Genomic DNA, 15,522 nt, shown 5'->3' with positions numbered 1-15,522 from the left:
ATAAATTAAACAACCTGTTAGAAATCCCATCCCGTAGCCTACACTCCTGTTACTGAGTTTTAGGTAGTAGCAAAACCTTTTTACCTACACCATTTTTGACACTAATAAACATTTATATCTGGCTCTTGAGGGCTCCGAAGTGAAGTGTACTTCTTGCGCCAAATCCATCAAACAAAGTAAATCAGAGTGTATTTATTTAGCCCAATATCACAAATGTTACTTACTTTTGTCTCAAGGCAGGGGCTTTACAGTTGAACACGATAAAGCCGGAAATTCCCGGTGCTGTAAGCTTAAAGTAAATATGTATTGAAGAGAGTAGAGACACTTTGTGTACAACTTGACACAAAGCTTCCAAATGAAAGTGGTAGGCCTACTGGTCAGAGGAAGTGAAATAAAATATTAAAGCAACTCAAAGATATTGTTAAAGACACGTGCACTTGTTGAAACTTTCACAGCAATTGAAAATACATTTATTATAAATGTTGTCGTATCCACAGAATACAAGGCTATAGCAAAACAAGTTTCTCCAAGAAACACAGAAATTAATAAATATATAAATGTATGTGAAAATCAATTTAGAAATATACATTAAATATATATAATGTGTGTTCTGTTTTATTCTCAATTTATATTTATTTATTTCCACATTTATTTATTTATTCCTGTATTTATTTATTTTGTCTTGTGTTTATTTATTCCTGTATTTATTTTCACATTTATTTATTTATTCCTGTATTTATTATTATATTTTATTATCCCTGTATTTATTCCTGTATTTATGTATTCATATATTTTGTACCTATGTCATGTTCTCTCCTCCGTATACCCGTGTGCTCGTTGTGTGCATAAAGGTACAAATTCACTTCAAATCACATCACAGCAAGATCTATAGTTGGGTTTTCATTATTTTAAAAACACATTGTGTAAGGTTTCAGCGTTAGAGTCTGTGAGCTTATTGTTTTGTGTTTATTCTGGTGGCCTTGCAGTTTTATTTTGATGTTGACTCTGTCCTCTCGTTTCAGGTGTCATCACTTCCTGTGGTGGTGTGTCACTTGTCAGATTGATAGTGATCTCCTGTTCTTAATTGTTTGCACCTGTGCCTCATTAACTGTTGTGTATATGTAGCCCTGTTTTCCTGTTGTCTTTTGTCGGTTCGTCTTGTCTCAACACTAAGTCCATGTCTGTATTTCTTCGTGTAACTTTGAGCAACCTAGTCGAACCTAGTGAACTTTTGAGTGTCCTAGTAGATCCTAGATACCTTTGTACTTTGAGAAGTCTTTTTGATATTAAAAGATAGTTCTGAAGTCAAGAAAGAATCATGCATCTGAGTTATTGGGAGTCCTTCGTGTCACATTGGTGGTCCAGAGGTTTATGCATTGGGTTTTCATGCAGGTGCTCAAGGATTAACACCCAGGGAAGGGACATATTTGGTCTTCTGCTATGCTGATGTTAAATCTGGAGAAATGTCCCCACCACTTGTTCTAACAAAGTGAAGCCCATGATGTGCAGGCAGAATGTTAAAACTGGAGGTCAGTAAAGCATATTGTTGTGAAGTCAGGAAAAACACGTGAAGAATCAGAGACAATGAACTATTCAAGAAACTTGGCACAGGACACATTAGTATTTGCAATAACATGTTCTGATAATGTCAGAAGAGATAAAGGAAAGGGCAGTGTAGTAGGCTGTACTATGTGTGAAACTGGTACAATGAAGAGTTTTGGGAAAAGAGACAGATCTGGAATTTATAACAACTGAAATTTGGGTAATATGGTTATATAAAAAAATGTAACTTTAACAATTATTGTGGAATACTTTTTTATTAGAGATATTAGAAGAAATTGCATATTTAGGGTTTTATCCGATTGCTTCAAGTTCAACACCCCCTTTCTGTACATTAATGGAAGATATACTAAATTAAAGGTTAACATATACAAATATGAAAGGATGTATTCAAGATTTCAGAGTGGACCAATGAGGTGTAGAAATACACTGGATCCAGCTTTATTAGAGTAGGAAATAAGAAAAGCCCAGATTATATACTTTCTCTAAATAAATACTAGGCAAATAAAAATAAGTTAAAGTGCAAATTTTTCTTTTTATTCTGATTTCATTTTACAGCAGAAATTATGTAAAGCATTCAGAAGACATTTTCCACATATAAGGGCAATATTCAAAACACTTTGCATGGCCTCAGCAACAAAATATTCTTTTTAAAAACATCAACAATTTAGTGATGCTTGTGCATGCACGTTTGTAAAACAAAGTAAAAACTAGGCTACAAACAAGAAAAAAAAGAGGAATGAAGGACTGAGATAGGCATGGAGAACACAACAGCAGGCAAGGTGGGAATACAGTAGGAAATGAGAGAGATAGAGAGGTGAAGAAGAGGAAGGCAAGGAGAGGTCTAGCCATAGATTATCAATAAGGGTCTACCATTCTAGCATGCAATGCAATGGGGTGTTTGGCCACTCCCTCTCAAAACAAGGCCTGAAAGGTTATACCATTCATATCTGGGCGGACTCATGAGTACAGACGCCGTCTCTGTGCGTGTCTACCAGCTGTTTACTATGGCAATATTTCTTTATTTTATTTTTTACTACTACTCTACATACTATTTTTACAGTCACCATCCTCTCCCAAAACATGAACACACTATTGATGAATTAGCTGCAATCTGTGTGTCTAGTTTGATGTGTGTGTAATTGCTTTGTGTCTGTTGAAAAGCGCAAGCATTTTGATGTTGGTGTGTGTATTTGGCTGTGTGTGCATATATATATATATATATATATGTATATAATGTATAAAGGAGTCCAAAGCAGTGTTCTTTGTGGCTTGAGTTGTGCTGATGTGAGAGGAGGGGACATTTAAGAGGAGCGATACAGTAACATGAACGATCCTGACAGCGGCGTCCTAACCAAGGCTGTCTCTCAGTATAAGGAAAATTCAGAAAACATGTGAAACACACATAATAGAGATAGCCCAATTGTAAATTGTTCAATATACTATCTCTTAAAACTCTTTATAATTAAGAATGGAGGTGTTACGTGGCCTATTTTCCTTTAAGAATGATCTATATCAAGAATCTTGTGCGTTTAAGACAAGAACATGTATACAAATAGAAATATCCCTTTTTCACTTGCTTTTATTTTAGAGTATAATCAAACTAAATCCTATAAAATACGGGATTTGGAGATTCTTTTTTTCCTTGTAGAAAAAAGTGATGCAAGCACAGCTCGGATGAGGCAAACATCATCTGCTGCTTCACAAAATAAGACTAATTTGAACATGTGTTGATACTAAATTAGAGAATGAACAACTGGAGTATTCCTAACATACACAAATATGTACACATACATATGCATAGACAAATGTACACAGTCGTGGTACAACTCTGTGCAGGCCATCATCCCACTCCACACACCATCTCCCTGTTCTTCAACCCTGAGTAAAATCTAAGGGACAGATTTAAATGTTCCCAAAGACATAAGCACAGAGAGAAAGTATGTGGCATATTTGTGTGGGATTGTGTACCTTTGTGTACTGTATGTATGTGTTTACGTGTGTGAGTGAAAGACAAAGAAAGAAAGTGACAGCTATTTCTATCCTCTGGAGAACTGCTGGGTTATGCTTTCGTGTAAATGCTGCGAGAAGGAAAGACAGACAAAGTAAGTCCCTGCAAGAAAACACATCTTCCTCCCAACAGCGACACAGAGATCTTGAATGGACTTAGTGCCTTTCACACACAGAGGCTGAATCTATGGTTTTCTTGTTCTAATACTGCAAAATTGACAGACAAGAGGGGGCATAAAGTGATACTGTAATTACTGATTTGACTCATAAAGCAACACAAAGCATCAATCAGGCCATGAGCGTTCATTCATACCACTGACAAATTAGAGCTTCTAACTTAGACTCGGATCAAGTTTAACACTGTCATTTTTTAACACACAGTTTAGGAAAATAAACAGGTAACTGGCAACCTTTTGGAGGACATACAATAGATATTTCCTGATATTAGCTTGCACTTTTCTGTTAAATCGAGCAGGCACTTTCTAAACAGAGCTTTCCAGAAGTCTAAAGTACACGTGGTATCATAATGGCAGTGACAATGAATAAAACAGAAAAATAAACAAATGATATGTAAAAAAGGGGAGGGGAAGAGACATTCTGTTTGAAGATGGAAAGCTTTGACTGGAGGCCAGGCTGGACCCGCTGTAGGTGTGAGTAATGGTCTTAATAAAAGCTAGTATGTTGCTGAAGCACAACCACATTGTAAAGAATGTAGCACCCTCTTCACCATTCATTGCATTCATAGTAAAACGACCAAAATCACCATTAATAACATTTTCATACTTGCATCATCTTCGTCTACACAAACCTCTGAGCTTGTCTATGCTTGAGCTACTACTAGATCTCTTCTACTGTTTATTGTCTGTGTGTGTGTTGCCTCTGTGGATCTTACTGATATCTTTTGGGTGTTGGTTTCCCCAACGTAACATATTGTTAGGCAAAAATAGCATTCATAATAATTGGCACTACTGGCAAAAAGGGTTTAATTTTTGCTTGCCAAGAAAGAAAAAGCACAAAGTGTAAATGTTTTTGTCTGAAATCTCATTGTTTCAGCTAACTTTGTTTTCCCACTTATATTTCTAACATTAGATTTTTCAGTAGCATGCTTTAACAAAATGTTCTTTTCAGTAATACTTATACTGGATACTCTTAAAGTGAAGCAGTTAAAATCCTCTCACAGTCCAGAGCCACTAACATGTTCTTTTTGCTGTTTCTTAAATCTCATGCACATTACTCCGTTTGTATTATCTACATTATTTACAAGCAATACAGCCATCCTGTGTACCCAGGCCTCTGTCTTAAGTTCTCATTATGGGAGTAAAATAATTTATAATCTTAAATACAGTCCTCTTATGAAAAAGTTTCAGGGTCCTCGTATCCCCTTACCTCGTCAGTTTATATACAGGAATATGCAATAGTCCAAAATATGGATTTGATCGCCCATATGGGCTAATATGGGGACCAATGCCCTGTATAGGGGCAGGTATAGGACCCATGTCCTGTACAGAGCCAGCATAGAGACCTCTCAGAGTCAAGAAGTCAAGGCAATGGTATGTGACTCTCTCCTCAAACCACACTTAGGATTTAGAGGTTCACGCAAAGAACAAACTAACAGAGACATTTAACCATTGGAACATGTCATATTTTACCACACAAAGGGGGAAAACCAGCCTCAAGCTGAACCACTCTTGAGCCAATTAAATAAATAATCAGACCCTTAAATAAATAAAGACTTTTTTTTTAAAAAAGCACCCAAAATAAGTCATTTGTCCTTACACAGTTCACATTACACAGGGCAAGGATAAGTTGATGAGGACGTAAGTGAGACACAACTACACATAGAAATACAAAAGAAACAACACTAAAGCAGTTTGGCAAGCATGCAGGAGCTCGTGGCTCAAACACATGCATTGAATTGAACAAACACGGACACACCACGTCAGGCGAGCAAAGTGCAGCCTCTGAGAACGACTCCATACAAAGTCCATGTAACAAATTAAGACATCGTTATTCAGACCCCGACCCTTATCTAACAATGCCCCTCTTACATTCAAGTGCAGTTCCTCCCCTTTTGATCGGGTGACTGATTAATAGGTTTGTAAGCCTGTGAGTCAGGATGGTTGGTGAGATACTGAATCCGCAGAATGGTTCGCCTCTATAGTTCTTCACGATGATGGAGAGGAAGAATAAGCGAAAAAATCTTGCATGCAAATGCAACATAGAAGTGAGTTTTTTGGTTTATGTTTTTCTTATTCTTTCATGGATTTCTGTTTGGGTACAAAACTCAAAAGGTTTCGTATATTTTCAGCATGTTAAAGTAGCCTTTATCTTGAGCCAGCCATTCTCCGTCGCCGGAGCACGTTCCAGACGCCACCGTGAGCGCAGGGATGTCTTCGCCAGACGCTTCCTCTCCGCGTTCTCTCGCCTGACTCGTCGACTTGCTCTTGCAAAGAAACATACTCATGAAGAGTGCAAAGAATGCCATGAGGTTAATGTGATGGCCTCCCAGTGAAACTGTGGAGGAGGATCAGTGCTGTGGGCGGAGCCAGGTCCCTGGGCTCCACCCAGCAGTCTGTCTGTCCGAGCTGCCATGATGGACACCTATCCTGTCCTCAGTCTGTCTGGGAAGAGTCTTTCCCCTCTTTAGAGAAGAGGGAGAGAGAGTGAGAGAGGACAAGGGAGGAGAATAATGGAAAGGGGAAGGAGGAGGAGTTGGGGAGGACAGAAGAAAGGAAAAAGGGGGGAAGATGGAGGGGAGGGTTTATAGATTGCTCACAGGCTGAGGAGGGTGTGTGGGGGGACTGACGGTGGGCTCTCAGGACCCCTGGCCTTTCTCTGCTCTCTGGCCCTGGGGGGGGGGGGGGGGGGGGGGAAACAAACACACATTAGAGATACATTCAGAGAAATATGTGTGTGTGTATTTTTCTTTTAACTTTAATACCGAAAGGTCAAACTCAGAGCAACAGGAAAAGTTATTCAGCGTGTAAATCCCGCTCAGCACACACACACACCCTCCATCCTGTAAACCTCCCCACCCGTCAAGGCACACATAGAAAAAGACTGGCAGGCCAAGCAAGACACTTAAAGTCCCCTAGTGATGTCAGTCAGAACATGCCCCCGTATGCAAGAATCGCTCCTCTAGCTATCTGTCAATCATGCAGACATCATTCAGCAGACCTCGGATAGACAGTGAGAGAGAAAGAGAGAGAGAGAGAGAGAGAGAGAGAGAGAGAGAGAGAGAGAGAGAGAGAGCGAGAGAGCGAGAGAGCGAGAGAGCTAGAAGGATGACAATCCAGAATCTCCTCTCCCTCTCCCTCTGCTGACATGCAAACAGGCATCAGCCACCGGGAGAGAGGGGAAGAGAGAAGAGAGAGAGAAGACTCACCCGTTTCAGAGGCCTATCGTCCATCAAGGGGCTTCACAGGAACAGTAAAACAACACCAACTATTAGCACCAATGTAGATGTGCGACATTGGGCTGTAAGTGTGTGTGGGGATGTGTGTGCAGTGGTGTTGGAGGGTGTGTGGGGGGCTTGGTGTCTCACCTGTGGCGGCATCGGAGCAGGAATCTCAGGATCTTGCGAGCAGCTTGGTTCTGTTTTTTCGTGAGGAGGCTGCTGTGGGCAAAGACACACGAGTAAGAAGAGGCCTTTGTGTATAGCTATGCCTTTAGTGTGTGTGAGAGAGAGAGAGTGGAGTACCCAAGGGAGTGTCTGTAGGAGCGGTAGTATTGCTGGATGAGGACCGCTGCTCTACGACTCTGCTGGAACTTCCTCTGCTCATGGAAACTCCGGAAACGACTCTGGATCAGGATGGCTGCCAGGGTCATCCTCTTATAAAGTGCATACTGAGAGAGAAGACACAAGCAGAGAGGTCAACAGAACATTAGCAGTGTAATCCTGAATACTATGTCGTAATTTGTTCTAATAGAATTGTTTCATTTTAGCCTACGTTAATGCAGAGGACACAGCTGTTAATGTCTGGTTCTCTGATGTGTTGTTGCTGTAAACTCGTACCTGCTTGTATCTCTTATAGCAGCGCTGAATCACTGCTGCAATCTCTTTGCGTTGTTCCTGAATGGGACCCTGCGGGGAATTACATTACAAGTATTTATAAACATCATACATGTTCATAGTAAGCTTTTTCAAGTGATTGTGATTCATGAAAGACAAAGGGAAGAACTAATACCAAAACCAGGACAACATACCATTTAAAAATAAAAAAAACTGTACTTTTCCAAGCGCCATAAGTACCTTGTGTTTTCTGAGGGAGTGCAGAGCATGCCTGATGGTCTCGTACAGCTCCCCCTGCTCTGCCTCGGTCATGGCTAGACAGGAGCCAGTTTTTAACCTCTCTTCTTTCATAGCTGCACAGAGGAAGGAGGTCCAGTCAAAGGAAGAGGACAGGGCTTGCCTAGCCTGAGGATCCTCAGGCCCTGAGAGAGGGTTTGGTTTGGGGCTCGGAGTCTGGGACTTGGAGTTCAGAAACCTGGAGGAAACAGAGAGCAAAGAAAAGCTTTCATTATTCACAAATATTTCACGAGTTGGGTGAAGTGAATACGGCGAAATCAGGAATACTTTGACTCACCTCTCCACCTCACTGAGGTAACCAGACAGTAACCGGACATCACTGCTGATCCCCCCCTTCCCGGAGTCTGTTTCTGTCTCCATCGCCTCCTGCTTAAGCCTTCCAGCTGAAGCCTCCATGATGTGATCGGCTAGCATCGTAATGTCCATCTGCCAGACACACAGGGCAGGCGTTAGCTACACATTTCGACATGTACTTGAATGCCTAAATTAACGACATTCAACTCTGTGTATTTAAAGGTTTAAGATAATGACGTACAGGGTATTTTTTTGCCACACAACTTTAGTCCAAGCATTATCAACATAATTTGATCCTTTTGTTACCTTGTTTGCATATCATGTGTTCATACAAAACATATGACTGTTAGGCCGGATTCTTTATCAAACCACCAATGTTTTTTATAATTTAACACAGCATATATCCTCTCTTCATGAGCCTCTTTGTTATGCCAAACAGATTCATTATAAAATACACATGTCTTTCCCTGGTGGCTAATTATCTTACAGTTGGCAAAACGGCATCCCTTTTTGTTAAGTCTATTTCTAGTTGTGTTGGATAAACAAGCACTACATCTGGCTAAATCCAAACTAAAAGCCTTTTTGTCTTTATCATCTTTTGGTTGAACTCAGTGTTGTACTGCTACTAAGTGTGAATCTTTTCATTTCATTCAAGGTGTATACAGTACTATCTTCTTGTTCAGTAGCTTCAGTGGGAATTCAGTATCTCTGCCCTTCTGTCCTTTCTTGTAAATGCACTTGATCATTTTCAGGAGTCAGTGTCTGCTTTTGTGGGAGTAACTGAGAGGTGAACCTGCACCAGGCGCCATTTTCATGATAACAACTTTAATGTGAAAAGTTTTAGTACAGTAAGTAATTGTATGTTCAGGTTTGTTGCCAAATGTAATCTTACCCTTCTTGGGCACTTTCCTGAGGTGTTGTCATTGCAGTTTAACCTATTGAGGTATCATATCGAGGGTCAAAGTTTGGAGAGACTGGAGATATATTTTTAATGGATTTCTTCATGTATTTTATTACAAACATGGCATACATGCAAGTCTGTAAACATGTTCTGTCCTATACAGTACAAAAAGTTCATTTTTGAGGGACAAAATCAAAAGTGCCCCTCACACTCTGCTCCCCCTACCTGCAAGTCCTCTGTGTGATCCTGATAGGTCAGCAGCTCTGTCTCCTCCCCCCTGTCGGACAGCACTCTTTGGCGCAGGTGAATGGCCAGCCGCTCTTTCCCCAGGATCCTCCTGGCAAGGCTACGCTGCCCCAGAGACTGCCTCAGACTCCACCTGGTGCCCCCTCCAGACCCCCCTATCCTGGCCTGCAGGTGGGGGAGTGGAGCGCTGTGGAGCTGAGGCCGGTCGGGGCTGGAGCCGGCAGGAGGCGCGTTCTGACAGCTGAGGTTGGAGGGTTGTGGGAGGGGAGTTTGTGGGGTGTTGGGGAGGAGAGAGCGTTGAGTGTTAGGACTAGGGGACGAGTTGAGGAGGGAGGTGAGGGTGGTGTTGCCCTGGGGTGAGTTAGCGAGCTGTTGCTGGGTGTCGGGGCTGGGTTTGAGTCTCTTGGCTGGAGGTGGGCCTCCCTGTTCTCCCTTTTGGGCTCTGTGTCCTGTTTGGCCCCAGCTCTGGTTCTGGTTGTCTGGCTGGCTATCTGTCCTGGGTCTCCTCAGCTCTGGGGAAACAAAGATGGTGGGAAATAAGAGCAAGTGGCTGGTGACAGACAAGTGGCTGGTGACAGACATGCTATAAGTTCAGCTCACCCAGAACAATTACATCTTTTTTTTGCCACTTACATTTAGAAATAGCTAGTAATGGTGATCATTGTCAGTTTTCAATTTGAGAGAGGTGTGTAGATTATACAAAGACTCTGCTTCAAGCTTAGAAATGGTCTGACAAATAACCATTATAAATTGTCAAACTGTTGTTTTTAACTGCAATTACTTTGTGAGCTTTAAAGGGCTTTGCAGGCTGAGTTTGCACCTACTGTATGGACAGAGCCAGGCCGGCCTGGTTACACAGGGCTATTTTCTGTGTTTTGGTGAACTGAACCTTTAAAATGAGACAACTTCTTCCTTGATGGGTTTAAATCATAAAAATAGCAAGCATTCCCACCTGAGTTAGGGTTTGGGGTAGGGCTGTTGCTTATGCCACTGCTCTGTGACTCTCCTCTCCACCTGTCCATCCAGGTGTCAGCCAGCTGGCCCTGAGCTTGAGGGGTTAGTTGCAGCTGCTCTAAGAGCTCAGCCAATCGAGTGTGGCCCCGCGATCGGGCGATGTTGAGCGGCAGGCGTCCCAGCGAATCAGGAATAGCCAGAGCTCGTGGATCCCATTGGTAAAGCACCAAGGCTGCCTCGGTGTGACCAAGAGCACATGCCCACATCTGAGGGGGCCAAAGGAAAACACAGATCACACACAGGCACGGAACAGAAGGACACACTCCAAACACCATTGAGAAATATTGATGACGCACCAGTGGAGTGCAGGAGAAGTGGTCTACGTTGAGAGGATCCACCTCGAGCTCCAGGTCAATACTGTCAGCATGCTTTGTGCTGCGGAGCGAGACAACAAAGGTAAAATAACCTGGCCCAGTCTGTGCGCTCACAATCGAGTGTCATGTTTGTGTGTCACTCACCGCCAGCGAATGAGAGTCTGAATGAGCCCTGCGTAGCCCTGAGCTGCAGCCAAATGCAGTAAGGTCATTCCTCTGGAGTTCTTGCTGTGGACGAGCTGATTGGATGAAGCCCAGCACGGCTGAGACATCATCTTCTCACAAACCACCACCACACGTCCCTCGAATGAACCTTGATCGGTAGAAATCTGGAGAAAGAAAGGGTTTTCATGACTTTAATGAGCAACATTTTGCTGACTGTCACCCCTGCCAAGTAGGGGTTTTTGGATTAATTTGGTTTGTCTGACTGATACAGGATTACGGCAAAACTACTGACCCAAATCTTGGAACTTGGTGTTAGGGAGTGGCATGGGTCAAGCCCGAACCCATTACATTTTGGAGCGGATCCAAATGACAGGGCGGTTACATGCAATATTGTTCACTAAATGCAACAACCTCGGCGGAGTTCTGCACTCTCTGAGTGCCTTTCTACTTATGAATGTTTTCCAAGGTGTTACACATTGTTGGGTTTTACAAAGAAAGAGTGTTCAACGATTTTGCAGAGCCTCCGACATTTTGAGAGCATGAGTGAAGCATACTAAAACATTCCAACATGGAGTTATAGGAATAACACTTTCAGGGGGGTGACCTGATAAAAACAGCATTTGTAGTAAATAAAATCCAGTACATAAACCCTGAAACAAATTCGCACATTATTCGTCTTAGTATATATTACATTTCAAATGATTTAAAGTCAAATGATGTCAGAAAATCTCAACTCTCTGAATCTAAAGTCGTCGGAGCTTTTGTTCTTAGTATCTTTGTCTGCTGAAAAGCTTTTCCTTTTGCAGGCTTTTAAACACATCATCATGCAGTCTTCAAATGTATTCTCAGGAACTCAAACATGAAAGGCTTTAATTAAACATTTATGACTGTTTTGTTTCATCTTGTTCACTTGTACTGCCTACTTGATGCTGTGTAAGACCACCAATACAAAAAGGAACATTTCACCTAAGCTACAAATCACTTCTTCTCTGCCTTACTTGAGACTGCTGATCGGTGGCCCCTCCTCCGCCCACTCCTCCGTCCTTGGTTGCCATGGTTTCTGAGTTGGGATTCTGATTGGATATCTCAGCCATCCTCTGTTCCATCTGCTCCAGTCGCTCCAGGATGGACATCCTGAACTGGGTATCTACAGGAATGAACGGGGGTCACATGGAGCTGTTAGCATTGGCCACTTGTTTGTTGTGTTCAAGCAGACGCATTCGATGTTTTAGTAAATCCTACTTAAAGCAGCTATAAGCTTTTCTTTGAAGGACTTAATAATGCAGAATAAATCAGAGTTGAAATCCAATACATCTCCATTACCAACAATGGGGACTTGGTGGCTATGGAAACTGTGTGTGTGTGTAAAAAAGTGTACATCTAACAACAAATATGTGTGTAATGCTGTGTGTGTGTGACCCTTTGTTTCAATGCTGCTGCAGTATTGCTGCAGTGCACATTATGTCATCCCACCTGCTGCTCTCTCACTCTGTCCCTCTATCTTTCTCTCTTTTTTCTCCTCCTCTCATTTCACTCCTATTTTTCTTTCTTTCTGTCTGCAGCACACCAAATAAGCTGAAAGGGTGGAGCCATGAGAGGGACATGGAGACTCAGGCTCCTCCCTCTACACTCTGCCAATCAGGAAAGGAGTAGAGGTTTCTGGAAACACAGATTTTTCAAAAACAATCCTCTTTTTAACACAAAAGAAGCTGCTTTTGAACCCATCTGCAAACAAGTCAACACAACAATACAGATGCATAGAAACACAGATCCATCCACAAAAAGGTGAAGGAAATTGGATGTTTGTTCGCATAAAAAGCATGTAATGCTTTCAGATTGGATTTCTCTGGTGAATAACTTAAATAACTGATATAATACAATATCAAAAGGAAGTTGGCAAACATTTATATTTAAATGAGGTAAATTAAATAGGGATGAAATGGTAATTGTTGAATTTTGTATATGTTTATCAAATGTCTGCTTAACAGGCTTTCAATGTACTTTTACTGCCTCTTCATGCAACTTTCCATGTTATACTTCCCTTTCCCACATGCATTATGCCACTTGAGACTAGATGCTGCAGGGCTCGTGTCATGATACAGAGAAATACAAGAAAGTGGACTGGAATCCTGGGAACTGCTTTAAAGGTAATCTTGGGATTGAATTAAAACATGAATGTATCTGTCATTGTCAATAGCATACCATCTTCACTAATAGTTTTTTTAATGCAAATTGAATTATTTCATTAACTGTTTTCATGTGTATTAATTAAGTAAATTGATTATAATTAGCCAGTAAAAATAAGTGCATAAGTATTCTGGTGACACATCCAGCTATAAAGGATCACTTAAAATACAAATCAAGCTGCTTTTCAAAGTTTGCTTGATGTGTATTTGTAGCTAATAAACAAGGCTCTGCAAAGGCTCTCAATACTGACCAACCACAGTCAAGTGATATCACAACACTCTGATAACAGAGGACTGCATTGCCAGTAGTGGTGGTACATTCCAAGAAATGTTACTTAACTTCGTTACTTGCACATTAAAAGCTCCCAAAATGTCCACATCCATGAGAAATGTGTTTGATTCGGTCTACTTCTGTTCTTTGTTAAAGTTAACTTAAGAATAATTGACTTTACACACTTTCAACAGATGTCCCACATAAGGAAACCTTCATTAAGTAACAGGACACAGAGCATGTAGTTAAGCTGATCAACAACACGTCTGTGCCTATAGGCCTTATTATCTGGGCCTCTATTAGCCCCCCTTCAGTTGTTGTGACAGAGTTCAGGAGCTGTTCCCTGCTGCTGGTGCTGAAAGTGAACAGGTCAACATGTAAAGCTGAACAAGCTTCTCGATCCTCAGGTCTGCAACGTAAAAAAACAAAAACATCTAGCATGCAAACAACGTGAGGACTTGTGGCATTTCTTCCCTCCCTTTGTGTTACATCAACAGTTGTAACATGTTCTCCACATGTACTACACATATTTTAACTGAAAGGTGAAATGCAAAAGTAGGCTATACAGAGCTGTAAAGCCAGCATTTAGACAACAGGCACATTAATATCCAACAACAACAGCATGACAATAAACCTCAACCCAGAAACAGTACGCAAATAAAAGGGACGCATGTTTTCAGTTAAAATTAGTTAAAAATATCAAATAATCTACGAACCCAAACAGGAGTCTCTCTCTCTGCTGCCCTTTGTTCCTGCTTCTGCTCAACCCCGTTAGTTTGAAGCGTGCGACTCACACATTGCTACTCCGATCGAGCAAAACACAACTAAGTGCAGCGAGGGAGGGAGGGAATAAAAAAGAGAGGGAGAGAAAGAGAGATAGGGGGAGGGAGAGAGTTTTCCACGTTGTCTCGCAGACACGCTTCAAATCCACCCGCCAGACTGCGAGCTGCAACAGCCTCGGTCGTCATCGGTACAACAATACAAACTAAACTGGAGCAATGACATGTGACAAAGTCAAGCGCTGACGCATGTTTGTTTATTTAGCTCTGTCTATTTTAGAGAAAGACTTTGATGTATATTTAAGGACAAACAAAGGGCTTCAGGAAAAGCGCACTTTTAGGTCTCACCCACAGTCAGAGTCTATATTTAGCGTGTTTGAGGCAGCACAGCACACAACGCGTTGGCAGTGAAGTGGACCACGGTTGTGCCATGATGTCGTGGCCCTTCACTCGAGCTCTCAGCCCGCTGTGACTGTACAGCCGCAGTGCCGCATTGCGCAACGCAGAGACGGGGGCGAACACAGAGTAACCAAGGACATGCCTCGCTGAGGAGACCCGTGTGTTTCCGAGCCGCAATTGCATCGGGAGATATATTTGCACACAGAAGCTACCCCCCCCCCCCCCCCCTCCTGGCGCTGTGCACATTATATATGCAACCGATCCCCCCCAGAGCTGACTCAAAGAACATTCATTTGCCCAGTGTGTTTTAATTTGATTCAATTCTTTATAGAAAGACATCTATAGATCTGAGAAGAATCGATCCTTCAGGTTTCTTTCTAACATGCACACACTCACAATGGACTCCATAATAAATTATTTGACCGTAAGAACTCCAAAATGACAAAGCTTTTAGCTCTTGTGAACAATAACATAAGATGCAGTGTACATGCAAGCCAGAAAAAGAACAGGTGTCAAAACTGTTTAGGAGCTTATGTTCCTTTTTAAATTCATCTGCATGCAAGTTGATGGTGACAGCAGAAAAAAAGCTGCAGCTCTGGCGCAGAGGGATATACAATTCAGCGAAATGCCACACAGCCATGACAAAATACACGGTCAGTAAATCTGTCGCCTGACAAACGGAGGCAGTCATGGATGGAGCTGACAAAAGAGAGCAGCAGAGTGACACACAGACACACACACACACACACACACACACACACACACACACACACACACACACACACACACACACACACACACACACACACACACACACACACACACACACACACACGCACGCACTAGGTGCAGAGGCTGCAACGCTACATAAAAGGTATAAAGAAAAGGGATAGGATTTGTCAGTTGTGGTTTGTTAACATTTAAAGTTGGCCCGTCCTCTACATCTGCCAACAGGTTATGTCAACCCAAGATCTACAACATGCTTGGTCTGCTTTCAACAGGTTTTGGCCCAGAAAAGTCCTAAACATAGCAAAATAAAAAAACAGATGCAGAGGGCAGGGTCTCTGCAGACAC

General features: G+C 42.0%; 1 protein-coding gene across 3 annotated transcripts in view; it reads right to left on the bottom strand.

Moving 5' to 3' along the window:
- Positions 1-2,075: 2,075 nt before the first annotated feature.
- Positions 2,076-15,522, bottom strand: part of LOC117447105 (calmodulin-binding transcription activator 1-like) — a 53,085-nt gene continuing 39,638 nt past the window's right edge. Inside the window, exons 11-23 of one of the 3 annotated variants that reach the window (XM_034083712.2) lie at positions 11,812-11,960; positions 10,793-10,977; positions 10,631-10,709; positions 10,273-10,540; positions 9,300-9,832; positions 8,157-8,305; positions 7,823-8,057; positions 7,586-7,654; positions 7,271-7,416; positions 7,115-7,186; positions 6,956-6,986; positions 6,347-6,418; positions 2,076-6,211 (exon numbers count right to left, since the gene is read on the bottom strand). In XM_034083712.2, coding sequence (XP_033939603.1) covers positions 6,386-6,418; positions 6,956-6,986; positions 7,115-7,186; positions 7,271-7,416; positions 7,586-7,654; positions 7,823-8,057; positions 8,157-8,305; positions 9,300-9,832; positions 10,273-10,540; positions 10,631-10,709; positions 10,793-10,977; positions 11,812-11,960 — 1,949 coding nt within the window. In that variant the 3' untranslated portion in view covers positions 2,076-6,211; positions 6,347-6,385. Of the gene's footprint in view, positions 6,419-6,955; positions 6,987-7,114; positions 7,187-7,270; positions 7,417-7,585; positions 7,655-7,822; positions 8,058-8,156; positions 8,306-9,299; positions 9,833-10,272; positions 10,541-10,630; positions 10,710-10,792; positions 10,978-11,811; positions 11,961-15,522 lie in introns of all 3 variants that reach the window. The other 2 variants (XM_034083711.2, XM_034083713.2) reach the window with 2 other exon arrangements.

The sequence above is a fragment of the Pseudochaenichthys georgianus genome, chromosome 5 (assembly GCF_902827115.2).
Source record: "Pseudochaenichthys georgianus chromosome 5, fPseGeo1.2, whole genome shotgun sequence".
NCBI lineage: Eukaryota > Metazoa > Chordata > Actinopteri > Perciformes > Channichthyidae > Pseudochaenichthys > Pseudochaenichthys georgianus.
The sequence above is the reverse complement of the archived record's forward strand: the minus strand, read 5'-3'. Positions and strand labels throughout refer to the sequence as shown.